General features: G+C 47.5%; 1 protein-coding gene across 1 annotated transcript in view; it reads right to left on the bottom strand.

The window, feature by feature from the left end:
• LOC149345005 (complement C3-like) overlaps positions 1-27682 on the bottom strand; it is a 189155-nt gene that overhangs the window by 75787 nt on the left and 85686 nt on the right. Inside the window, exon 15 of the mRNA XM_089547344.1 lies at positions 5138-5294. Within this exon, the coding sequence (XP_089403470.1) occupies positions 5138-5294 (157 nt within the window). The remainder of the gene's footprint in view (positions 1-5137; positions 5295-27682) is intronic.

Here is a 27682-nt window from a genome sequence, read left to right as displayed (position 1 = left end):
CAGCTCAGCTTTCCTCGTCTTCAGGGTTGCAGAGCTCTATTTTACCTTCGTCAATAAGGTCTCGGCAACAGCCATCATGATCGACCGAAGGTAGCCTGAATCCAAAATTCTTAGCAATTGGCTATAAAAGCTGGCCTGCATTTCATGTTCGCACGATTTCTGAAGTGCTGATTCGAAGCACAAGTTCGCTATGCCTCTTTTAATTATTGTTGACCGTGCAGAGTCATTCTACTGTCCGCTGTCGTGCGGAAAAGCCTATGTCGGCCAAATTGTCAGATGCGTCAACGAGAGGTTAAGGAAGCACGAACAAGATTTTGAGAATAACGAAGATGTGAGCTTGGTTGATCATTTTGAGCTCTTGCTATGAATTTTGGCCGCATTTTGACAGCGCAAGAATTCTAGGCAAAAGCTAAGATCCAACTTCGCGTTAACTACTGGAAGCATACCTTACGAAAAGGGGCGATAATTGCGTAAGCGATGCTTCAATTAACTTGGAAAGATCGGAATACGACCCTGTCTCTGAAAAAAAGTCCATACGCATCACACGATGTATAATGTTCCGAGTTGCCTTAGGCACGTCTTTTTCCTTATTTTTTTCTTCTGTGTTCTGTGCACATGCGCACAGAGCATTTATATTTCCCATGTATTGGTGAAATGAATCAGTTGTGTGTGCAGCGTCAATACGTACAGTCTTTGTCAAAAGTAACCAGGCTGCATGGCTTGATTCTAGCTCGTACAGTGGAGCCCTTACAGCTTCCCTGAAGTTGAAATGGTCGTTAAAGGTAAGAACCGGGGGTCTTCTTACCTTCCAACTCCTTTCGATCTTTAGGAAAGCCACAAGGGCTCCACTATACAAGCTAGAAACAAACCATGCAGCCTGGTTACTTTTGACAAAGACGGTACATCTCGAGTGTTTTATTCCACGTGTGGCTTTTTTGCGCTGCAGTTATATTAGTCATGCGATCATCGCTACCGTGCATCTATTCCAATCACGATTTCGGCTGACGAAGCCACCCCTTCCATGACAGCCATAGAGAAGCATGGTTGCCTGAGTGACCTGGATGAACAAGTGAGCGTCCCACCCAGATCAAGGGTCATAGTCACCGTATATGCCACTGATGCCAAGAACATGGAAGCTCTCATCGAGGGGAACGCGGAGCTGCTTCTAGAGCAAGGCATCGTCATCGCAAAAGGCACTGCACATTTCTACATGGTCAACCTGAAGTGCAGCTTACGAACTTCAGCGAAGGATGCCGACACGTTAACAATGAACAGAAGATCGTTTTCCTTGACGAACTATCCAACGTTCGCTAAGGAGATGCCATTTGGCCTCTGTTCCACACCAGCGACGTTTCAGCGAGTAGCTGATATAGCTCTGGGAGGCCTGAAGTGGCACATTTGTCTGGTATACTAAGATGGCGTCGCTCTCCTCGCCTCGAACTTTGAAGAGCACCTAGAAAGGCTTCGAATAGTAAAAGAGGCAATCATGTCCTACTGTATAGCCTAAAAAAGCAGATAAGTGCGGCTTTGCCTATGAAGAACTCCTGTTTCTAGGCCACATTGCCAGCAAGAGGGGATTATTCCCAGACCCGCAGAAAACAACTGCAATCACACTGTTTCCATCGCCGGCCGATAAGAAAGCTGTGCGCAGAATCCTCGGGCTGTGCGCGCATTACCGACGGTTTGTCACGACCATTACGCGCATCACTGAGCTACTGACCCAACTTACAAAGGTAAACGTGCCATTTAAATGGGAAGCGCCGCAAGTAGAAGCCTTCAAGAATCTTCAGGATGGTTAACAGTCCCCACCTATCCTCGCGTACTTCGATCAAAATGCCCAGTCTTAAATTCGTACTGACTGAAGCAGCGTGGTTCTAGGCGCCATCCTCATTCAGAAAACCTGCTGACTGGAGCAACTAATCGAATACGCTAGATGTTTCCTGTCCAAGACAGAGGCTCACTATTCGACAGCAGAAAACAAGTGCCTTGCCATCATCTACGCTACATCGAAATTCTACCCCTACTTATACGGATCGCTGTCCAAGATGGTCAGCGATCCCCACGCACTGTGCTGGCTTGACAGTTTGAAGGACCCCTCCTGCCGCCTCACTCGATGGAGCCTGCCCCTCCAGGAGTTTGACGTCAAATTTCTTTACATGTCCGAACGCAAGCGCTATGTCGTCGACTGCTTAGCTGCCACGAGCCCCTTTAGATGCACCGCCGCCGGACGACGATGAGGACGCCTGCCTGGGACCCATCAGCTGAAGCTATTTTCCACTATAGCAACGCTAGGACACCGACCGAAAACATCTTATCGAGCACTTGAAAGGCAAGGTTCCTACACCCCCCGCCTAGTTTAAGCGAGGATTGCCTTCCTTCTGTGCACAGAATGATGTCCCTGTGAAGAACTTCGCAGCGAACAAAACAGCCTATCTTTTTTTTTGTACCTGCGAGACTCCGTGAAGAAGTTTACAGGCTTCACACTACTAGCCGACAGCTCCGAATCTGTGGTTTTCTCGTATCGTCCGCCGCATTCAAATCAAGTATTACTGGCCCCGACGCTGTGCCGATGTCGCCCAGTATTTGAAAACCTGCCGAGATTGGCAGCAATGAAAAAGGCCCCTCCCACCCGACCAGCAAGAATTCTGAACCCTGTTGCACCACCATCAAGGCGCTTCAAGCAGATCGGCATGGACCTTCTTGGCCCTTTTTAGATGTGAGCGTCTGGAAATAAGCGGATCACCAGAGCGAGCGACTACCTGACCCGCTGTGCCGAGGCTAAAGCCCTACCGAACGTTACAGAAGCAGAAGTCACCAAACCTTTCGTGGAGTGGAATCTTACGCGACGTGGCACCTCCGATGTGCTCATCACGGACAGAGGAACAGCGTTCACGGCGGAACTGACGCAAGCCATCCTGCGCTACAGCCAAGCAAGCCACCCGAGAACAACTGCATATCCGCAGACCAACGGACTGAACGAGTGCGCGAACAAAACCATCGCTGTCATGCTCTCCATCTAATATCGATGCCTAACACAAGACCTGGGACTTCATCCTGCTTTCGATCATCTTCGCCTACAATACCGCATTGCAGGAGACTGCCCAGATGACGTCTTTTAGGCTCGTCCGTGGCAGTGAGGCCACCACAACGCTAGACGCCATGCTGCCCAACTTTACCGAAGAAGATAACGTCGACATCGCCGCCTACCAAAACGCGAAGATTTGCCCGATTACGGAACGAAGACCAGCAGCAGATCGACGCCAGTCGCTACAATCGACGAATACGCAACGCGGAATGCAAGCCAGGAGACCAAGTCTGGGTTTGGAGTCCCAGTCGCCGCCTAGGATTTAGGAAGAAACTTTTGCGCCGCTATTTCGGCCCGTATGTACAAGGTTCTTCGTCGGCTAGGTGAACTGGACTATGAAGTCGTCCGGGAGGAAATGATTACATCCCAGCGGCGCCGCGTGCTACCTGAAGTTGTCTATGTCGTCCGTCCTAAGCCGTATCATGGGCGCTAAAGGATGCTGTTCGTCCGCTCTCGGTGTTTATTGTGCACACGCCGTTTAATTTTGTTCATGTCATCTTATCTGCTTTAAAACATCTGGTCAATGCTTCTTCGGGAGAGGAATAATGCCGCTAATCTTTGTTCTGTTTCTGTGTGTATTCTTCAAAACTTCTGGCTCGGGGCTTTATCGCTTTTTTGTGATGCAAGAGGCGTTGAGGTTTATCTCGATTGATCGCATCCAGGTGGAGCACATTCTATGTTGTTTCAGACTAATGTAACTTTTCACGCCTTATCTCGAAAGTTCGCTATCAGCTTTAAATTGAGCACGGTCGAAAGCGGCGGGCATTAATTTCGATGACCGCCGAGCTCGCCTGTCGCTACGCCGCTGCTGGGTCAATCAGTTTTTTGTGGGCGCATGCTAGCTTTATGGGGAGTTTCGTTTGGAAGCCCCTTTCGCTGCCTTCCTCACTGCTGTACTGCCGTTACTATTACATCTCAATATAGCTAAGTGAAGTTTAAACTAGAACTTTAATCAGTGCTTATAACCAGCATGCTTGTGCGTAATAAACGTTCATGAAATTTCGAACAGCGCAGTAGCTATTGCGTGAATGTGGTGAGACAGAAAAAAGTAAAAGCACGCTTGATATTTCCCATGAGGACACGATGCTATTCCTATATAGTTAGTGTTCCTGTATGTTTGGTTTATGGTTTGTCTGGTTTAACGTCCCAAAGCGACTCAGGCTATGTAGGATGCCGTAGTGAGGGGCTGTGGAAATTTCCACCACCAGTGGTTCTTTAATGTGCACAGTACACGGGCCTCTAGAATTTCTCCTGCATCGTTTGGGTCAGCAGCCGAGCGCCATTACCACCGAGTCACCGCGACGGCTGCTCTTATCTACATTGTGCTGAGCAGAGCATTTACTCCAACCATGGTGACAGCTACCGTTATCTGTGTCAGGTGCAGCTCAAAATGGGATTGAGTTAGATATATTCAGCTCTTTTAGCACGAAGACACGTTCAAGACACGTTTAGCATGAAGCATGTTGTCGCCCTTCAAGAAAGCTCCACGATGGAAGCAAGCGAAGTACGTAAAACAAAAGAGCATACCGGTATCCCTTCCAACTAAAGCAGGGAGAATTACGAGCGACTTGCTTGTCAAGCCCAGACGCATATGAACAAATTGTTTCCTCTGCTGGGGATGTTAAACCCCCTATACTATGCCATAATATATCGTACCTTCAGTTTCCAAAGCTTATTATGCCGTTTTGAGCACTGCAATATTAAACTCGACGCATTCGCACAGAATACATAAGGCGCCCCCGGTGTGATGAAAATGCGACAAGGCGGACTGTCGAAATTGCCATTCCGCCTTGTGTAGTGGCGTTGGCACTGAGGTGTTCTCTTTAAGCGAGTTGAATGTTGGAAATAATAAACGGTGTGTTTGCCACTCAAGCTAGCGCATAGACTAGTCTGCTCTTTCCGGGCATACGTTGGAGGCGATTACGCCATGTGGACAGGCCCACATCGCTTACGTTTTAACCGAATTTCGTATAGGAAATTTCTATAACTAAGACCATGGATTAAAAACAATTACTGAGCGCGGCTCAAGAAGCTAAATTCAGCTGCACTAACCAAGAGGTCACGGTCGTGCAGCTTGTAGTTATCCAGGAAGCTGCCGTCCTGCTGCTGCTGTCTCATCATGTAGTGAAGGCCGCTGTTGATGATGATCTTCTCGATGTGAAGAGTGTTTTGCGTTTCGCACAGGGTCCGCACCACGAATGCTGTCAGCCTGCGTCAGAAATATTATGAGGCGCATACGGCGCATCGTAGTACCAAAATGCGCGTACTGCTGCCCTGCAGCTTTTATTATACCAAAGGTGACCAACCCTAGCCATCTATTGCAGAGAGAAGGTGGGCTCTTGATGATTACAGAGTGAACAAGAGGGGGGAAAGCCTCAGGTTGCTTGAAAACGTTTCAGCAAGACGACTTGCCTTCGTCATCTGAGTACGTGTAAAGCCTCTGAAATGTGCCATGTGAATACACGCGACAGCCCTGATGTCTTAATGCGAAAAGGGCTATCCACCATACCTGAAAAAAAAAAAAATCTCGATTCTTATATCAAGCCGGACAGCAAAACATTTATCCAACGTACAGAGGGCAAAACACATGCCTAGAACAACCAAACTGTGTGTTCCGCAGCTCCCAAAGATGCTGCAACCAAGGCAAAAAATGACGATGAAATTCTGTAGGTTTAACTGCACATGTTTATATCCAGACCATTTTTAACGAAATCTTACCGCTTGTTGAGCTATCGCTTGTTGAGCCAGAAACACGCTCAGAACGTGTTCTAGACATGCGTTTTGCCCTCTGTACATCTTCCATAAGCGGGACCTGTAGGCTTATTTTTGTGTGCACCAAGACAGCGTGCATTTCGTGAGGCACTTAAAGGCCAGATACCCCGTACTTACATCAAATTGGCCAGGACAACGCTCTCCGGCGCAAATAACTAATGCACGAAGAAACTGGCGCCGTTACCAACTTCCCTTCCCAAGTACGTGATATTGTCAGGCGAAAAAAACCCGTGCCCGCTGTGTTTCCTCGCCAATGGCGGTAATCGCCGTAAAAAAAACTGCAGCCACAAAACTACTGCTGCCACTTTCCTTGCAAAAATAAAGCCAAAAGCCAGAAAAGTTTCACGAATTCAGAGCACCTCCTGATGTGTGTTGCAACCGTTGTATTGAACACGCCTGATTAGAGCATGAAAGCCGAGCTCTCAATATTCGTCATGAAGCGTTCGTGCCAAGAATCTACGGTTGACTTGTATAGACATTTTTTTTTGTTTTCATTAAGAAATGCAACATTTGCACATGTCCAAGCAGAGTGGGCAGGGAGTGAAAATGTAAAAAAAAAACATATTTAAAAAGAGTTCAAAAAACAACGATGTTTGACGAAACGCAACAATGATTTATTTCAATCGGTTGCGGTGTGAGGAAAAAAATTAAAACTTGAATAACTTTGTTCGTTGAAATTACGGTTTCACCAAATTATGACGATGGGGGCGAGTGTGCGTCGAAGTTGAAAGCAGGAGATTGCGTGAGGGGTTAATTGCTAGACTTTTATCCATTTTCCCTCCGCTGTTCTAAGCGCTGAATGCTATTAGCTTGCATTATCGGAGATTGTGAACCGTAACGAGAAAATTTTGAGTAAACCCACGTAGCTTATCAAGACGGGTAATACAGAGTTTAGAAAAGGGATCACAAACAACGCATGCATATCGTACTTCGGTCAAATTGGTGAATTGTAAGCAGTTAATTTTGCACAGAGAGGTGGGGGGAGGGGAGGATTTTTAAGCTGATGTCTTCAATAAAAGTTTATGGTTGCTTTATGGGGTTTAACGCTTAACGTCGCGAAGGGACGCAGGCTCTGAGGGACGCCGTAGTGATCTTCAACGCTCACTGACATCGCATAGTACACGGGCCTCTAGAATTTCTCCTTCCTAGAAATTTGACTGCCGCGGCCTTGTTCGAGCCTGCTCCTTTCGGGTCAGGAGCCGAGCGCCATAACCACTGAGCCACCACGGCGGTTTGTCTTTAATAAAGTGTAGTTTACGCAGCGCAGAACGGCAGATGTTATCTATATACAGATTTCATCAAACATTTATAGCGACTGTACTTATATTTAGTCTACGTCTGCAGTTGTTACGAACCTAGCCTGTACGCAAGCGAAAGTGGAGCTTTTTGGACCGGGAATAAAGACTGCCTTATCATTACTGGGGTTCATTCCCCACGTTTCGCACCATTGAAGAATGTGAGTGAAAGTAATTAAGATGATATTGATTGCTACTTGAAGTTGTTGCCTGAAAAAGTGCAGAATCATCCATAAACAGCCTGGTTAGGTCGATGGGTTCAATTATAGTCACAACATAATTGGTATATTGTAAAAGCAACCGTAGTGACAACACACTTCTTTGGGGGAACCCGCAGCCAATCGGAAGACAGCGTAGTCGTCGCGTATTAACTACTACAGATTGACAGCTGTTCGACAAATAGTTCTTTGTCCATATGCTGAAAATTTCAAGAAGGTGAAAAAACATACTTTTAAGCTTACTGCTGTTTTCAACTAGGAAAGTTTTTTCATTAAACTTTCGACATAAAGACGGCAATCGACGCAGCGATGACCCTCAAATCAGTCGTTGAGGAACAACTTGCCACGGAAAGCTGAAACGGATGGGTTTGGTTTATTGGTTTATTGGGGTCTAACGTCCCAAACCGACTCAGGCTATGAGGGGCGCCGTAGTGAACGGCTCCGGAAATTTAGACCACCTGGGGTTTTTTAACGTGCACTGACACCGCACAGTACACGGGCCTCTAGAATTTCGCCTCTATCGAAATACATCCGCCGCGGCCGGGATCGAACCAGCGTCTTTCAGGTCAGCAGCCGAGCGCCGTAACCATTGCGCCACAGCGGCAAGGCAAAGCTTAAACGGGAACTGTAGGGCATCGTCGTAAACTTCAGACATACATGCTTTAAGACACTGTAATATTGTGGGGACCACCAAATTATGCACAGCTCTCTTCATCCTAGGCTTTAAACGAGGACTAGCCGCCGCGGTGGCTCAGTGGCTATGGTGCTCAGCTGCTGGCCCGAAAGACGCGGGTTCGATCCCGGCCGCGGCGGTTGAATTTCTTTGGAGGAGAAATTCGAGGCCTGTGTACTGTGCGATGTCAGTGCACGTTAAAGAACCCCAGGTGGTCGAAATTTCCGGAGCCCTCCACTACGGCGTCTCTCATAGCCTCAGTCGCTTTGGGACGTTAAACCCCATAAACCAAACCAAACCAAACGAGGACTAAGAAATAGCAAGCATACTCCTGCTCTCTTTCCCCACCAGCGAAAGGAAAAAAATGAAACAACAAAAAAATCGGCTGCCAAGCGATGAATATGTGTTTAAAAAGAAAAAAAAAGCACACAGCGCGAGTGTCTGATTTCCTGCGTGCTTCTTCAGTTTTGCACTTTTTCTAGCGCTAGGTATCAACCGCCGAGCCATCAGTCGCCCAATGCTTCCTGATGTGTTGGATCTTCCCTGCTCGTCAGGCAGGTTGTGAAGCTACGTCGCGTAATATTCCAGCAAGGTGTGTGCCGGAGCGCCGCGTGTAACGACAGTTCCGTGCGCGGTACAGGAGCACGACGAAACAACCAGCGCTGTGAAAATTGTCATTGTAGAATATTTGCATGCATACCACTGTGCATGCAGCATTTCAGAACGTCAGCGGCAAATGCCGAGAGCCGGCTAACTGCACTACAGCGGTAACTATTCAGAGGCGGTGCAACTTTACTTCATGACTTGTGCAGGCGGCACTGAAATATACATCAAGACCTGGCATAAAAAAAAAATGTGCTTTCGTCAGTTGTGAAGTGAACAGGGCAAAGTGCCAGGGAATTTGACATTGGGGTTGGCCGTCGACCTCCGAAAGTTCTACAAAGGCGTCCTGGGGAACAGCCACCGCAATTAAGAGTTCCACTAAATTGTCACCGTGACAATGATGCATACAGGAAAGAACAAGTGAACGAAGTACAAGAAAAAGCAGCTATATGGAAGGGGGGCACATTTGTTCTTTTGCTATATGGATGGGGGGCAACTTGTTCTTTGTCACCAAGCTCTGGTACGTCATGCAACTGCTGCACTCTTCCCTGCCAAATCTACAGTATATCGCAGTTTAGCTGTTTTTGTTTGCTCAACGACTGGGAACGATACAGACGGACGAACTTGTTCAAAAGTGTTAAAATGGTGTTCTCGGGCTGGTACATATAATTCTAGCTACGCCCGCTTGTCAACACATTTTTCTTCTTGCGAGATATTCGTGATTCTCTTTTGAGAACTTTGTGCCAAATAAGGTAGAGCCACGGTTTGCCTGATTTTGTTGTGGGAAAAAAAGAGTATTCCGGAGAAAACTTTACGCTAATTGAGAGAAGTTGTTGACGAAGTTAAATTTCATGTAGCGCTTTTCTCGAAAGAATATTCAAGTGAAGTGAAGCAGGACAAAGCTACATGTAGATCTGTGTTTTCTTGTTGTATCAGATACCAATTTACAGACCTTGTACGAGGTAGGCGGCGATGGTGACGTTTTGAATAGAGAAAAAAGAGTGCAAGTGGAGCCAGGAACCAAAACTTTCTTCTACAAGTTATTACCAGGTAAAAAGTTTTTAGAAGGGAGGGGTTTATTGTTACCGTCGGGTTCGTATTGCCTAATCTGCAAGTTGCCCGAAGCAATCGACTATGTTTATTCACTCCATGTTTATTCACTGTTGGCAGCGGAAGTATTTTTGGAATGTTTTGCGATGAACCATTAACAAAACGTTTCCGCTTCATCCGGGGGGCGTCAGATATTTGTCCATTAAAAATGAAGTGGCTCCCCGTTCGACGAAATAATGCTCTAGGGCCTCAAAAGCATATAACGCTCCAGACTGGTGGCTTATTATTGCGATCCGGACGTGCGACCAACCCGCATGTATTTTCAAAAAAATGTATATAGATGTTGGGTAGTGTTGAAATCACAATCATGTGTACCCGATTGGCTACGCAGGCTAAAAATTTTAGACTGTGAGAGAAATTTAAACCTGACAATGCCTGCCACGAAGATCTGGCAGGTTGCTGAAGAATTGGCGAATGTCCCTGCAGTTTTTGTAGTGTTTTGTCGTAGTATGGCAATAGAGAAAGAAAAATAGATGTGGCGTCGAGGGTAGCGCGTCGTGGCTGACAGTGGGAAGGTACTCGCTTCGAATCCTGCGAGTATCACTTTTTTCTTCGTAATTTTTATTCTGTAAATGCTTTTTTAGTAGGTGCCAAAAGCTTTATGTTTCTGAATTTTTTAATCCAGGCAGGTGTTTTTAAACCAGGGCAACCAGTGTCGCGCCTCAGTCTGCAGCGCCATACTGTGCCCATAATCAGGTGTGGCGCAGGGACGCTGGAGCCCAGCGGCACTGTGTTTTGCAATACGGAGTGTATGCGCTAGGGTCTCTAGCTGCGACATAACTTGGGGACAGTACATCTATATATAGACTACCTGGAGAATGCAGACCATAAGACTGAACAAAGGCACACGTTTAGTTGAACCAGTTCTACGCCCTTGGCGTGCTCAAGCTGCGGCATCTGATATGATTATTGGCGTTAACTTTGGTCTGGTTGCGCCCTACGAGGTGGAAAAAATAAGCGCTCGCATTGAAAAAATTTCAAGGGAACACTTTGGTGATCTAAAGTGAGATGAGGCGACAGCCTTCCCCGCAACGCTCTCCAGTGTCCTTACGCTTATTATTGATAACAAGGGTGTGTGCCATGCGAGCCTTTCTTTCTTCCAACAACAAAAAAATAAAATTGCAAACAGAAGAAAATGCAACAACTGACAAAAAGCTTTAGAACTGCATAACCAGGTGTCCTTGTTACGAGGAAAACACACCGTTAGTTAGGCCTCAGCGCTTGAAAATCGCCAAATTTTCAGAGCAAGGGGCGTAGTTGTCACATATACCTCTCCGCGTGAGCGATAGTGTGCGAAAAAATTAGCTCTCTAATCCGTGCTACGCCTAGATTATTCCACTGCAGGAATGCATGCGTCCTGACCCATGATCAGTTGCCGTAAACGAAGTACAGTTTTTGAGGCGACTTACTTTTCAACATGCGCCACCCAGTGCACACGCGCTCATTCGTATAATGAAATCGAAATTGGTTTTTGAGGAAAGGAAATGGCGAAGTATCTGCCTGACATCTCGGTGGGCACCTGAACTGGGCCGTAAGGGAAAGGATATACCCTTTTACCCTTTTATTGGTCCTCTCAGAAAAGAGAGGGTGCCCGGACCAGTGCTATCTGGCGCGACCCCAGCGATTCTTTTGTGAACGGCTGTGTACCGCGTGGCGGCGGTGGTGGTGGTGGTGGTGAAGAGCATTTATTTAGTTATTTACAGAGAGGTGCTCGGGGAGAGGCCCCTAATAGGTCTCACCCCTTACAATACTAGGCGGAGTCCCTCATTCCGGGATCCCGTTGGTCGAGACCGCTACACAAGTCCGCCAAACCAGGGCCTGTTGGGCCGATAGTTCCTGGCAGCTGAGCAGGGCCGCCTCCCAGTCCTCTCGGGTAGGGGAAGGGGGGATTGGGGGGAGAGAAGGATTTTTTCTGCATGCCCAAACCATGTGGAAGGTGTCGGCCACATCCCCACAGAATGAGCAGCGGCCGTCAAAAGAAGGATTAAAGTGCTTGAGAACCGCCGGGCACAGCAGGGTGTTTGTAAAGAGCCTGAGGAGAATTCGTTCGCCAGCTTTACGTAGTCCATTCATAGGAATTAGGTATCGCCGGTGTTCGGCACGATAGTGCTCAGTAATTTCTTTAAAAGAAAGGAGAGGGCTGTGATCTGGGTTAAGCTCCTCCCAAGGGACGCCTGGTGCCCGGTGAGTGAGTGCGCGGGCTGCCTCATGGGCGGCTTCGTTACCTGGCATGCCTTGGTGGCCGGGGACCCATATGATTGAGCGATGAGTTGGATCGCCGTCGCGAGCACTGCGGTGTAAAATTTGTTGAGCGAGTGGAGTGATCCAACCGAACTCAAAGTTAAGACAGGCTCCGCGAGAGTCTGTGAGGATGAATTTAGAGTCGGAATGGGAGGCTGCGAGGGCGATCACCACCTCCTCCGCATGCGTTGAGTTGGGCGCTCTGAACGAGAGGCCGTCCACCTGTTTTCCCTCGTGTATGACTGCAGCCGAGTACCATTCCCCCCTGGAGCGGTAGGGGCCTGCAATGTCGACGTAGAAGACGTGTTTCTTTGAGCCATAGTGGCGGTGCAGGGCATTCGCCCGCGCCTGGCGCCGGCCATTATGGTCTTCCTTGTTCATCTTAGTCGGAAGGGGTCGAACGTAGAGGGCGCTTCTCCACAGTTCTGGCACTCGAACCCGTTCCATGGTATGGTGATCATGTCTGATAAGTAACCGGTCCAAGAGGCGGCGAGCGGACACGGTCTGGGCGAGACGCGTGTATTGGTTAACGAGATGCGCCTCGCGGAGTTCTCGATAGGTGTTCACCACCCCCAACGCGAGGAGTCGCGCGTTGGAAGTGGACATCGGGAGGTCGAGGGCTCTCTTGAAAATTTTGCGGAGTACAATCTCCAAGTGATCTTCGTCATGCGGCGGCGGCAATATTTGGCGCCAGGGCGCACATGCTAGAAAACTCTCCCAGACGAACAATCTTGCGCCTTCGCTGTGCTGTTATTGTACGCAGTAGATGAAAAAAATCTGTGCCTCCCCCGTAACCCAGAGTAGGGTAAGCATGAAATGCAGAACGATGCAGAAGCGTACGCGGACATGACGAGACGCAGGCCTGACAAGAATGTATATGCAGCGCGTTCGAAACTGTCTAAAGTGCGTAGAGGCGAAAGCGTTTTCCGCACCACTTTGCCTATGTGACACTGGTGACGTCACCACTGGATTACGTCACACATAATTGATGACGAAGTAATGACAAATTACTAATTGGTGAGTAATTTCTGATTAATGGCAAAATAATAATTAACTGTTAATTAATGACGCTTAAGCTTCGCCTTTAGGAGTGGAACGCGACAGCGTGTTGTAGCGCTGCCAGGCAGTCCACGAAACGCCACCACCCGTTCGGCGCGATCTCCATCGAACGCGACGCTTTTTGAGGAAAGGAAATGGCGCAGTAATTTTCTGCCATCTCGGTGGACACCCGAACCGCACCGTAAAGGAAGGGAGGAACGCCACCACCCGTTCGGCGCGAAGCTACCGGCGCTTGTATGCCGGTCCTATAGGAGGGCTTAGAGTGTCTCGTTAAATCTCATTAAATCTCGTACAGTGCCCGGATGTTCTCGTTTCAGTGCCCGGATGAGTGGAATTCAGTGCCCGGATAAGTGGAATTCAGTGCCCGGATGAGTGGAATTCAGTGCCCGGATGTTGGCTCTCGATCTCGGCGTGACGTCACCCCACTGCCGACAACGGGAGCTAAAAGCATTTCATGCTTAAAAAAAACAAACCGTTCGCAGATAGTACTGCTTCATTTGACCATATTTGAACTAACACAACAACAGCCCACGAGAATTTTCGAAACTCCTCTGAGACCCACAAGGTCTCCATGGATGTCCCGTTTAGCCTCGGTGGACTGAACCGTGATGCGCAACATCAGTTGAAAGTCTAGCCGTTAAATGCATTCCTTCATAAAAAAAGCGAACCGTGTCAGCTCGAGAACGCAGCGCTTTCACGCTTTATCCGTAGCGGTCGAGCAGGGCACCGCTGTGTTATCAACGCATCCCGTAACGTGCCCGTAACGCACGAACGCTATGGTTTGTAGCGTAACGTTCTGCGCAGCGCATTCGTCGCCAGTCAGATTTAGCCAGGGTGTCGAACCGGAACCGAACCCGAAACCGGAACCGAACCCGCATTTTCACCCAGAACAGGAGCCGAACCGAACCCACATATTTTTCGCCATCTTGGAACTGAACCCGAACCGGAACGATTCAAAGGAACCGTTCCGAACCGGTTCGGGACTCGGTTCCGCACAACTTTTTGCAAACCCTGCATACCTCTTTTTTCAGACAAAATGAGATGGTCTAGCACGTAGGTTTACCCATCCGAAGCTGTCAGCGTTGGAAAGTGCGAAAATGGCCCCACGAATGAGCGACAACAAAACTGAATAAAGTCTGGTGGTGGTGGTGAAAAACTTTAATATTCAATAAAAGTTTGAGGGTCAAAAAACCCTGCTGCATGGTCGGTATCCTTAGTCCGGGACACCGCACGATGAGGCCCCGTCTCGCGCCCGCTTTACTAGAGTCCTTTGGGACTCCAGTGTGGAGCAGTTGAGGAGGGCAGTCTCCCATGCCTCTCGGGTGGGGGTGGGGGAAGGTAAGGATTCTGAGTACATGCCCACACCATGTGAAAGATATCGCAGATCTCTCCACAGAGCGGGCAGCGCCCATCTGTGTTCGGATCGAAGTGTTTTGCTATGGCAGGACAGAGAAGAGTTCCTGTCTCCAGGCGCCGCAGAGTTCGCTCCTCCGCATTACTCAGCCCCTTGGCAGGTGCCGGGTAGAGACGGTGGCTGTCGTAATAATGAATTAGGATTTCGCGGAACCGCAGAAGGGGTTTATGAGCTTCTGAGCCAGGAGAGCTAGGATGAGGAGCCCGGTGTGTGAGCGCTCGGGCGGCCGCATCAGCGGCCTCATTGCCTCGTAGACCAGTGGCCAGGAGCCGAGATCACTTTTGTGCGAGTTGGATCGGCGGGAGCGCGTCTTAGAATTTGGGAGGCAAGAGGTGATATTTCGCCTGCAGGATAATGTTCACAGGCCCGGCGAGAGTCTGTGATAACCGTTCTCGATTTTGGATCGGCGGCAGCGAGAGCTATTGCGACTTCCTCGTACTGTCTGGTGTCTGAGAAGAAACCTAATTGATGCTTTTGTAATGTACTAGCGCCAATTATGAAGCTTCGTACGGTATGTTTATGTAAAATCTTGAGTTACTGCTGCTCTCATTAAATGTATGCGTATGGTTTTAATCAAATTGTTAGCACTGCTTTAACTCGATAAAGCACTATACGTGGTCTGTTAGAAAAGTATCCGACTTTATTTTTTTTTGCGAACACGATGTATATGAACTAGCGCGCTTGCATCAGCCGACCTTGAAGCTTCGTGAGCATGCACGAATTTTTTCCCGCCTGCCCATAACGTCAGTCGCTGGGACGCATCGTCTGAGTGAGGCAGTGCGCAATGCTCTCGTCGGTTTTTTTATTGCAAGGAAAATGGCGGAGCGACAGGAGCGGCAACTCCCTCAAATTTTGCCAGAAACTAGGCGGCAGCCAAGTGGAAACCATTCAAAATACGCAGACGGCTTTCGGTGACGATGCTATGAGCAGCACACAGATTAAGCAGTGGTACAATCGGTTTAAAGACGGCCGCAAATCGATGGAGAGAGAGCCACGCTCCGGTCGGCCATCAACATGCCGAAATGACCAGGTCATTGCCGAAGTGAACGCTGTGGTGATGCGGGACATCGTGTGACTATCCGAGAAATTGCGGAAGAGGTGGACATCAGCAATTTTTCTGCACATTCCATTATCACCGAAGATTTAGCCTTGGAGAGAGTTGCAGCAAAATTCGTGGCGAAGCTGCTCACGGTAGAGCAATAGCAGCTTCGTGTTGAAGTCTCACAGGGCATACTGGATTCCACAAACAGTGACCCCGACTTCATCGACACCATAATCAAGGAGAGGGCTGAGTCGGGCTGGCTGGTTCATGTTGAATGGTACGGCAAAACACGCTGACGGACGGGACGGAAGAAGATGTGTTTGTCTCATCTTCTTCCGTCCCGTCCGTCAGCGCTGTTTTGCCGTACCATTCAACACCATAATCACTGGTGACGAGTCTTGAGTGTACGGGTAGGACCTGGAAACCAAATCCCAGTCGTCACAGTGGAAGCATTCCACGTCACCAAGACCATAGAAGGCCCGCCAAGTGCGCCGCAATGTCAAACTCATGCTGACTGCTTTCTTTGACTCCCTCTGTGTGGCACACCACGTGTATGCACACCTCAGGGTCAAACAATGCCCAAAGAGTACTACAGGGATGTCCTCCGTCGCCTAAGTGGTGCTGTGCGGCGCAGGAGACCGAAGTTGAGGTCAACAGGAAATTGGTGCATCCATCCTGAGAAGGCTCCTGCACAATCCTCGCACTTGATTCAGTCTTTTCGTGCGAAAAATCAGACTCCTGTAGTTCAACAGACGCTTTACTCTCCTGATATGGCCCCCTGCGACTTCTTGCTGTTTCCCAAAAACAAGAGGCCATTAAAACGAGCTCGATTTCAGACAAGAGAGGACATTATGGCTGCAGCGACACCTGAGCTAAACTCCTTTCCGAAAGGGGACTTTTCGGAATACTTCCAGCAATAGCAGCACCGCTGGGAGAAATGTGCGGACTCCCAAGGAGACTACTTTGAGGGCGATTAAGTTATTAACGCTCCAGTTACGCCAGTTTTATTTCTTCGGCCAAAGGACAGATACTTTTCTAACAGGCCTCATAAACACCAAATTTTTGCTTGGATGTTTCCTTCTTTGAAACGATGCTTTGGACATTGGTATACATGGAGCACCCCGTGGTATTCGCCTGCGACAAATAAATATTTTATATGTTAATTTCTTCTTGACGCTGTTTTGGTTCCATCAACAGAACGATACCTGTGACGTGTACTTGAATTTAGACTACGTGAGGCACGAAAAAATCAGCAATATAACTGCTAATGCGTCGTTTATTGTAATTCTAGCCTTTGAAGCAGGCTGGTTTCTGTGCAGTAGTGAGAAAAAACAACGTATCAGTGTTTGTATCAGTTTTTCCACGCCTCACGTGACATAAAGTTCAACTACACGTCACAGCCATCGTTCGGCTGATGAAACCGAAACATCATGGGAGAACAAGTTCCTTTCTAAATTATTCGGCGGCTATAGGCGAACACCACACGGTGATCCATGTTTTCAGATATCTAGGGCACCATTTGAAAGGAGAAAACCCGCAATAAAATTTGTTGTGCACAGTCCTTTAGGCACCGATTGAGGATACCTTCCCTTTCTTTTTGTCATTTACCACAAATATATGAAACAAACGACCCAACAATGTTGTCGGGGTGATTTTTGAAGAAAGTAAATGTCTCAGTAACAGTCTCACTTCTCGATGGACCCCTCAACCGCGCCAATAGGGAAGGGAGGAAGGTGGGAGTGAAAGTAGAAAGAGAGACACCGATGCCGCAGTGGAGGGCTCGGGAATAATTTCGACCAACTAGAGATCTTTAACGTGCACTGACACCGCACAGCCATAGCCTCCTTTACACCAGCCCACGGGCGCCTCTTGCGTTTCGCCTGCAACGAAACGCACCCGAGTTCGTACCCGGGTACACCGAATAAGCAGCCGAGCGCCCTAAACACTGAGCAACCGCAGTGTGCAGTGAAAAACTTACATCTGAAAGCGTTCGTTGTCTCAGATAACAGGTACTAAATAAAACCCCCCACGAAGGGTCAGTGGTGCAATAAAGAAAAAAAGAATGCCTCAGTGGCTGTGGAACTCGGCTGCTGATTCCAAGTTTGCGAGTTCGATCCTGGCCTCAAGGGCCGCATTTCGATGGAGGCGAAATGCAAAAATGCGCGTGCGCTTTCGCCAGTTCAAAAAAAAAAAATCCAGTGGTTTAACTCTTCTAAATCTAGTCAGACAGAGCGAAAGCTCCAGTACACTTGGCTACGCTTTGTTAAACGCGTGCAACGCCTCGCAGGCGTTTCAGGCACGCTATCAGCCACACTCTTATCCATGGCGAAACTGCATGCGAGAGCGGCGTCGCCTCCTTACGCGAACGCCAAGTTACGCGCCTAATCACATGACCATACCTGGCGAAGAGGCGATCGGCACACCGCGGGACCATGGTCCGAGCAGCGGCATGGCGTCTGCAGCTGCTGCGAGTCACGTGCTTTTACGCCATAGCCACTAATAGCCACACCTCCGGCGCTCCTCCTGCTGGAGGTTGAAGTGCAACACCCGATGACCTTGGCGAAACATTGTGTAGTGGAGCTCTCGCTCCGAAACCCCAGCTAGTCTATCTTAATCTTGAGACTTCCACTACAGCGTCCATTATAAAGCCCCCGTGTGTACCCGACACGTTAAACACGAGTGGTTACTACTATTACTGTTACTAGGTGTAGGTGTTACTACTAAGAGTGGGCACGGGAGAGCAGCTACCATGCGGTTGCTGCTAAGAACTCCGTTCTGCTTTCTTGTGCAGTTTGCTGTTCTCGGCTCATGGCTTTCACCGTCTGACACGTGTGTTGCGTCCACATCTGCATCGGATTCCCTGCTGCATCTACCACCCCCCGAAGCCAACAACAGCCTTCGATATCTGATCACCGAAAACGTCACCTTCACGCCCGTACCTAGTGGGACATCGACACTGCCACCAGCGGCAGCACTGCAGCGGCCAGATTTAAGCAACTGGTATTTCCAAGGCGCTTCCAGTGGGCACGGGAGAGCAGCTACCATGCGGTTGCTGCTAAGAACTCCGTTCTGCTTTCTTGTGCAGTTTGCTGTTCTCGGCTCATGGCTTTCACCGTCTGACACGTGTGTTGCGTCCACATCTGCATCGGATTCCCTGCTGCATCTACCACCCCCCGAAGCCAACAACCGCCTTCGATATCTGATCACCGAAAACGTCACCTTCACGCCCGTACCTAGTGGGACATCGACACTGCCACCAGCGGCAGCACTGCAGCGGCCAGATTTAAGCAACTGGTCTTTCCAAGGCGCTTCCAGTGGGCACGGGAGAGCAGCTACCATGCGGTTGCTGCTAAGAACTCCGTTCTGCTTTCTTGTGCAGGTTAGTCAGTCTGAATCTCTGCTTTGCAAACGTACAAACAATGTCTGTTTGCTGCTATTCCCTTGCCCACAAGTGCTGGTTGCCACTCTGAACGATTGTGTATCTGCTGCTGTGTTGCTATTACTTTCCGGTGACGTGGAGTTAAACCCAGGTCCTGGAGACGCTGACCGTCAGCACAGTGAAGTTATGGCCGCCATAGCTGCTTCGTCGTCCAAATTTGACGCGCGTCATACTGAAATGATGAATGCCATAGCGGAACTTAAGGTCAACCATGAAGCCCTTACTGAGACTGTTTCCCACCTCTCCAATAGAGTGGCTGCCGTGGAAGCCGCGGTTGAGTGTCTTGAAAATACGCCTTCAGGAACAGATATTGCTTGCGTAGTTCAAGAAGCAATTTCAAATGAAAATGCTGTGCTCGCGTCAAGACTAGACGATCTCGAGGATCAATCAAGACGCGATAACTTGATTTTTTATGGAATCTCGGACAACTTGTCAGAAACGTGGGTACAATCAGAAGCCCAGATACACCACTTTCTTTCTAAGTGCCTCAACATGAATTCGTCGGAAGTCGCAATTCATAGAGCCCATAGATAAGGCACATTTAATGTCGGCAAGACACGGCCTGTTATTGCCAAGTTTGCGTCTTTCAAAATGAGAGACTGCATACTTTCCCAAAAATCGAAGTTTAAAGGAGAGGGTGTGTCAATCGGCGAAGATTTTTGCTAAGCTACCCGTCGATCGAGGAAAGCATTAAATGACTTTGGAAAGGCTAGCGGTCAGTTATATTCTTTACGACATAACAAACTAATCGTAGGTAATAAGTGCTACGTGTATAGCACAACCACAGACGAAGTATGCGAGATCGGACCAGCAAGGAGCGCGACTCGACCCAAAACAGGCAACACACCACCGGTTTCACCCTCATTAAATTCAAATTCAGCATAACTATATCTTGTCCAAAGCGAAAAAAACTGCATATCTCTTATTTTCACGAATGTTCGAAGTATAACCAACAAACGCACATCGCTGTCATCTCATATCGACGCATGCTCAGCTGATATAGTTCTTCTTACCGAAACGTGGCTCTCAGCAAAAATAAAAAATAGTGAAATATTAGACTGTGAAAAAACATATAACTTTTACAGATTCGATCGCGATATCCGTGCAGGTGGAGGCGTACTCATCGCCGTGAATGCTGTTATCAATTCCTTCGCTATCCCCATTGATTCACCGTTAGAAATAGTTTGCACTCATGTAGCTTTTCCAACAGGCGATCTTATCTTTTGTGCATGTTATAAGTCCCCATCTTCACCAGCTACTTTCTGCGCTGATCTTCATGATGTCCTTAACAAATTAATTGTCCGATACCAAAAATCGCATTTGTTCTTATTAGATGATTTCAATTTCCCAAATATAGTGTGGAAAACTGGTGTTCTCTCAAGCAGCCATCCTCCGAATGCATCCATTTTTTAGACATCTGCGCTGTTTTCAATCTAACACAGCTGATTCATGAACCCACACGCACTACCAGCAGTTCCTCTAACACTGTAGACCACTTTTTTACCACAGCACCTGATTTGGTCTCAATTCCAACGTATATTAAAGGAGTCAGTGATCACTCGCTTCTCCACTTCGCAATTAAGAAAAAAGTTCGTGCCACGAAAGTCGTTAAAACTATATGTGACTACAATGCCGCCGATACCACATCCATCAAAGCTGAACTAGAGTCATTCATTACTGAGTACACACTAAACTTTTCTAAACGTACCGTTGAAGAGAACTGGTTATTGTACAAACACAGAATGCTTCCACTAATAGATCGTCATGTGCCTAAAAGAAAGGTTCTTTCGCATTCTGCCTCACCATGGTTTACTGCAACCCTACGCCGCCTGCGTAACAAATAGAAGCGTATTTTTCGTCGCGCCAAAGCAACTAACCTTCCTGAACGCTGGGCTGCGTACCATCACATTCACGCAGAATACGCTATCGCAATCAAAAATACAAAAAAGAATTTTTTTGACAACACCCTCCTATCGCTTCTACAATCTAATCCACGCAAATTCTGGAGTATTGTTGGAGGCAAAGAAAGCAAAGTAATCCAACAAGCCCGTTCTGACAATGTCCCGATCCCTCCGAACCACTGCTGTTCCGTTTTGAATGATGTATTTTGTTCTGTTTTCCTCAAAAGTGCTCCTATTACTCTTCCGTCTCTACCTAATTGCTCTTACTTGCCAATGAATTCCATTACTATAGACTTTGTGGGCATAGCAAAGTTGATTGATAACATGAAAATATCTTCTTCATCGGGCGAAGATTCAATCAATTGTAAAATGCTCAAAATTACTCAACCGTATTCGTCCATTATGCTTTCGATGCTTTTTTCACAGTCTCTAGGTTCCTCAGTACTCCCAAGCGATTGGAGGGTTGGCAAGGTTGTTCCGGTCCCTAAATCAGGTAACACCCATTCCCCGAATAACTACCGTCCCATATCACTCACAAGTATCCCATGTAAACTTTTGGAGCACGTTATATATTCGCATCTCATCACTTTCCTTGAGTCTAGTTCCTTCTTTGCGGCTGAACAACACGGTTTTAGAAAGACGTTCTCATGTGAAACACAACTTATATGTTTTACTAATGACCTATTTACCTATGGTGACATGAGCTTCGATGTAGACTGTGTGTTTTTGGACTTTGCGAAAGCTTTCGACACTGTTTCACACGATCTCCTAATTTTTAAACTTAGCATGCTTAACATTGATCCGCATGTACTGAACTGGATTAAAAGCTTTCTTTCTAATCGAACTCAGTACGTTTCTGCTAACGACTGCTCATCTTCTCACATTTCTGTAACATCGGGCACACCGCAGGGATCGGTACTGGGACCTCTTCTCTTCGTTATCTACATTAACGACCTACCTAAATGCATTTCCCATTCATCTATCAGGGTTTTCGCAGATGATTGCGTTCATTTATCGCACAATAACTGACCACACTGACTCTATTAAGCTTCAAGAAGACCTTACAAGCATATCTAACTGGTGCGATAAATGGCTCATGCAACTAAATGCTAGCAAATGTAAAACAATGCATGTATCGCGTCGCACTAACATCACTGACAACACGCGCACTTACTTTCTTCGTGGCACTTCCCTTGAATCCGTCAAGTCATACAGATACCTAGGTGTTCATATTTCACGTAACCTATCATGGCATATGCACGTTGAGCATATCACTAATAACGCTAACCGGGTTCTTGGATATTTAGGTCGAAATTTCTCTGCAGCGCTTCTACCAATAAAACTAACACTTTACAAAACATTAGTGCGGCCGAAGCTAGAATATGCTTGCGCAGTATGGGATCCCAGTCAAATCACATTAATCAACACACTTGAATCCATTCAAAATCGTGCAGCACGTTTCATCTTATCTAACTATTCTCGTCACGCAAGCATTACTTCCATGAAAAACACCCTTACCCTGCCAGACCTTTCCTCACGCCGCAAATGTTTTCGACTCTGTCTTTTCCATAGAATGTATCATCACAACCCTGTATTAAAGGATCATCTTTTTGCTCGACCATCATACATATCGTCCCGTTCTGACCACATGTTTAAAGTTGCTGTTCCATTTTCCAGAACAAAAATGTGTCATAATTCATTCATTCCCAAAACGAGCGCAGACTGGAACGACCTTCCTCCCTCCATCGCTGCCATTTCTGACATCTGCAATTTCAAGACAACTGTATTTTCTGCCGTTTTGTAAATAATATTGTTTAACATGCACTGTTCATTTTATGTATCTTACCACTACTTTCTGTAATGCCTTCGGGCCTGGAAAGTATCCGAAATAAATAAATAAATAAATAGTACCAAATAAAGGATGTCTGAATTGGTGCAACTTCTTTTTTTTAGAATCCGAATAGTCTTTTTTGCACACGACGAAAAGAAAGCAAGGAAAGCTCGGGATCTTGGCAGTGGTAGAGATATAAGGACAAAATTTAATACCGATTGTACAAAGGGGCAATGGCGAAATACACGCGTTCGCTGGCACGTGATAGTGATACGCCGAGAAAGGTGCTACTTACTGCAAAGAAATGTAACTGCGCTGAAATGATTTCGCTACGCCGATTGGCTAAAGTGTTATGCTTATAAAAAAAATTGTTGCCAGTCGCTAGCGGGTGGGTTCATCACACTGTTCTCGGACTGCTGGATCTTGAATTCTCTGTTTGGCGGCTTTTATCTACTTTTCGTGTCATACTTCAGGTTCTTGGTGTCTGAGACGGGGGGTTTACGCTTGTTTGTGGTTTTTTGTAGAACGCTTGGGCGACGGCATATGTTGAGCATTCACAACAATCCACCCCGGTTACATCGGGCAGGTGGGTGATGGGGGGCCCGAAAGAAAGTTGTTGAGATGCATTTTTATCAGTGAGTGCCCGGATGTGCGCCCACCTCAGTGTGCACCGAGGGTGGAGGCTGCAGGCACGCACACAGAGCGCGGTTATTTTTGGGTAAGGAGGCTATACTGCTAACGCAGTAAAAAGAACTAAAACTAAACGAGTACGGATACTCACAGTTGGATTCGTACCACTGGCGGCGCAACAGAAAAGCTCTGTTTAGAGATGGGTTAGACTACTTCACCATCTCTAATGCTTCTTTTTATCGTTGCTGCATGGAATATTGGAACCTTTCTGACCCTCCTCGTGCCTTGTTTATTCTCATCGAATGCAGCGATCTAGGCATAAGGCATCACGCCACCATGACTCTCTTACTCTGCCCGCACACAAAAATTCCCGAACCAGTCAGGAGGTTTAACTTTCGCAACATATTCCTACTGCGTTAAAGAGCACTGTTCATTGAACAGTGACATCGTTGAACGCGGTGGCATTATGCAGGTTTTCCACACGCTAAGTAGACCTATGAACACGAAGAGTTCGCACGGAATTCCTCAGTCTTTCATCGCAGACAGAAATGTTGTAGTGAAGTGCATGATCTCAGTGTCTTTTTAAGAGAGCTGAAGTATGTCCCAAAAAAACACAGCATCACGAAAAAAAAATAATTGTTCACTTATTTCTGGTTGCTCGCACAGGTAGCAATTCCCTTACCATGGCACAAACGCCTCCATGCCACGAAGGTACTGCCTAACGCGTAACGCCCATGTTTGAAGCATGGAAAAAGGTTTTCGACGCCGATTTAAACTACAGTCGAGCCATTATAACAATCTTGAGGGTCAGGCGGACTCCGTTCGTTATATCCGATGTTTGTAGTAAGCGGACTCTCTCTATAACAGCTAAAAATACTAAGGCCATTAAAAGTGGCGTTTATTTCTGATAAATCTGTGTTATGCGGGCCTACTTGTGGAAATAAGAGCCTGCCGCGGCTCCGTCCAGGCTATCTAGGGCGGTCATTTATTCCTCGTCGGCACCCTTGCTGCCAACTGTCAAACTAAGGGACGGTTTATAACTAATCGTGGTAAAAGTGTCTACGACAGCTGGTGGCAGGTCGGCCGCACAAGATTCCTGGCGGTTTGGGAGTGCTAATACACCTAGGGTTCAACGTCTTCGTCAGAGCACGTGCTTCTGCGGTATTGCAGTCCGCAGGAACGTAGTTATCCGAGGAAACATCTGGCCAGCCATGGGTGAACGAAGCCTTGCCACAAATCTACATGCGTCTGGTCACGTGTGCGTTCGAGCTGCTTCTGTCATTCGTGGGGTCATGCAGCGACGAAAGTAGCGCAGCGCTCGTGGCACTGAGTGCATCAGTTGCACTGTCCGCTGTATGACGTTGACTGCGCGTGGTAGGAGGGGAAAAAATGCAGCCGACAGGGCGGGCTGTGCATACCACGTGACCAGCATGACCAGCAAGGTTTTCAAAATTCTCCAATCTCTGCTGTTAGTTGATCCGCGACCATTATCAGTAGCTTCGTTTTCGACGATGCCTTCTTCCACTCGGGATGCTTTGCCCAGCCGACGAACTCGTAGGCAGTGATTTCCCTCGTAGGCCATCGACGCGGGCCTGGCAGGCACTTAATTACTGCCTCAGCACAGAGTTATAGCATATCGTACCTTGTTTACGTTACCATTTACGGTATTACCGGACACCGGACTTTCCGGTTAGCGCTGCGCACGGCAGTGCCGCCTGTTTTGTATTTTTTGGTTGAAATGTGATATGTCGTTTAAATATCGCTGAAATATGGTTGAAATCTGGTGAAATGCCAGGGCAGTGTCGTGAAGGTTCAGAGGCGCTCTTTAATTTCTGCGCTTATTAGAAGCACTAGCGCTTCAACGTCGGGGGTAGTTTACAGCACCTCTTTCTTCGCTGTAACCGATTGTTGCGGCCAAAGTTGTTCAATGTATCTGCGATGAATTTCCATTGCCCTTTTGCCTATTTTGACGGTAGCACCGCATCCTTTCGTAATAAGCGAGCGTCCGTTTTTCTGCGGTCGTTATAAGTGGGCTCGACTACATGCGCTGAATTCGCTTTAATACACTGGTGACAAGAAATGCTAGGTAAAGTAGCAGATATATGGGTAGAGGAAGTAATTAACGATCACAACCTTTGTCATGTGCCTAGTGGAGAGGTCGTACAGGTATGCTAAAATATCGAAGACTGAGAAAACCGAATAGTTCAGCACAAAGTTCTCACACGACCACGTTCCAGAAAACACAGATGGGCACTGAGTCTTCTGCTAAGCACAGCTGCCAGAAAGGGGTTGTTAGTAGTTCTGAAAACAAACGGCCTGAAACAAGTTGTTGGGCAAATGATGCGCGACAGATTCACCACGGGCGCAAAAAAATCTGTAGAGGAGCAGGTCCTTTTGACAGAACCCCAGAAAAGTTACAAAAATTCTGTGCGGTACAAGTGTACCTTCTTTCTCGCAGAATGCGGCACTTGCAAGAATGTTGCAACGCAACATCGCAACGAAGGTGTTGACAACTTGCGTCCATGCAGAAACGAAGCGTCCTCAACCCATCGGAGTGCACTTCTTTTATCATACTGTTTTTATCAGAAGAGGTCGACGTCATTTTAAGAAGCCAAAGCCGTAATTTCTCACTGCACTGGCGGGAAACCACGATTAGCTGTGCTTTTGAAGATGCTGAGCTATAGGAGCTCGAGATATGTATAACGCGAGTCACAAAGGCGATATCGATGAGATCATTCAAACAAAATGTGTTTGGTAATATGTGGATTTTAAGGACAGCTAGTGCTCCCACAAGGCTTTGGTTGAATGGGGAATGGGCGGTGAAGGGGTTCTCTCATATTCTCGAACAATGTAGTAGGGGGGGGGGGGGGGGGGGGTGACTGGCAAGTCGGTTTCGGGGCGGCGGTAAGGTGTCTCTCTGTATATAGGTGCCTATACATGACAGCTTCGTTTACCAATGGTTCGCAGAAAGTTAGAGGCCGCGTGTGGCGGTCACGTCGGCGTCCGCATAAGTGCATTGCGTGCGAGAAATTCCCGACTGACTCGAGCTTTAGGAAGATCAAGTTCTCGCGCGACGGGGTCTCCGAAGTGCCCAAGCTGGAGGGTATTGTAGATAAAAAATCCACCGGCTTTTCGCCTTATACCTCATCAGACAGAATATGCTTGCACATAGCCGATTTTCATTAATTTCGAGTTCATTTCATTTTGCGGCTCATGCATATTCGCCTCCACCGCGGACAATAAATATAGTGTGTAAAGTGAGAAAAGGTCGATTTAATGAATTTTTTGCATTTTTTTATTTTATATATCGATGTGCAAGAAAAAGGAAACAAACAGCATAACAATGTTGACTACAAACCATCCACGTTCTATTTTTTTTGTCCTGAACCCGTTTGAACCCGTTTGAACCGGTTCGGTAAGATGCGAACCGGTTCGAACCGGAACGAAATGTCGATCTGGAGCCCAACCCGCAATTGAACCCGAAAAGCGTGAACCCGAACCTGAACCGAACCCGAAAAAATTCCGGTTCGACACCCTGGTTTTAGCTGAGCGTTTTTTATGGCCAGCGGAGAGGAGCGGGCGAGCTCACACGCCACTGCGCATGCGCAAGTCCCTGGGCCGGCCAGCGTTTTTACGAAGCGAAGCTTACGCCTAAAGTCACTGGAACTCTGAAAGTACCGCAGCCAGCGGGCGGCGCGCGGGCAACATTGGGGTGTTGTTGCCAGAGGTGGTCCAGCGCTGCGAGCGCGTCGTCTGCTAGGCGAAGAACACAGACGTGATATTGAACATGCTGAACGCACATAATTATACCGAACGCACACAGACGCGATACTGACCATGCTACTTCGTAAAACACGCCGTCCAACCACCTCGGAAGCACTGTGCCCCGTCGGCTCCTAGAGCGAGTGGACCATCTATGGCGGCGCCTAATCACCTGATCGCCACTGGCCAATAGGCGGCGCGGCGGCAAAGAGAAAACAGCTGCGGTACTTTCACAGTTCCAGTGACTTTACTTACGCCCGCTTTGAAGCCCTCTCCAGCGATACGCAGCGCGCGGGCGTGTTTGGGTATTCAAGATGACAGCCTCTTTTGTATATCTAAAGCGCAACACTCGCCAAATAATTAACTAAAAACACAGAATATATCTTCACTAAACAGTTTGAGCGCATTATTAGAAGGCTTAATTTATTTATTTATTTATTTATTTATTTATTTATTTATTTATTTATTTATTGAACCTCACAGGCCCGAACGGGCATTGCCTGAGGGGGGTTACAGTATCAAAAAGGATTTCAGCAACAAGAGGCAAACACTGGGTATATAAGTATCAAAACAGAACATAATTCACAAGAACTAACAGAAAACTAAA

This window comes from Amblyomma mixtum, chromosome 5, assembly GCF_055824585.1.
Source record: "Amblyomma mixtum isolate Tamu chromosome 5, ASM5582458v1, whole genome shotgun sequence".
Classification (NCBI taxonomy): domain Eukaryota; kingdom Metazoa; phylum Arthropoda; class Arachnida; order Ixodida; family Ixodidae; genus Amblyomma; species Amblyomma mixtum.
Note: the sequence above shows the minus strand (reverse complement) of the source record. Positions and strands in the feature narration are given on the sequence as shown.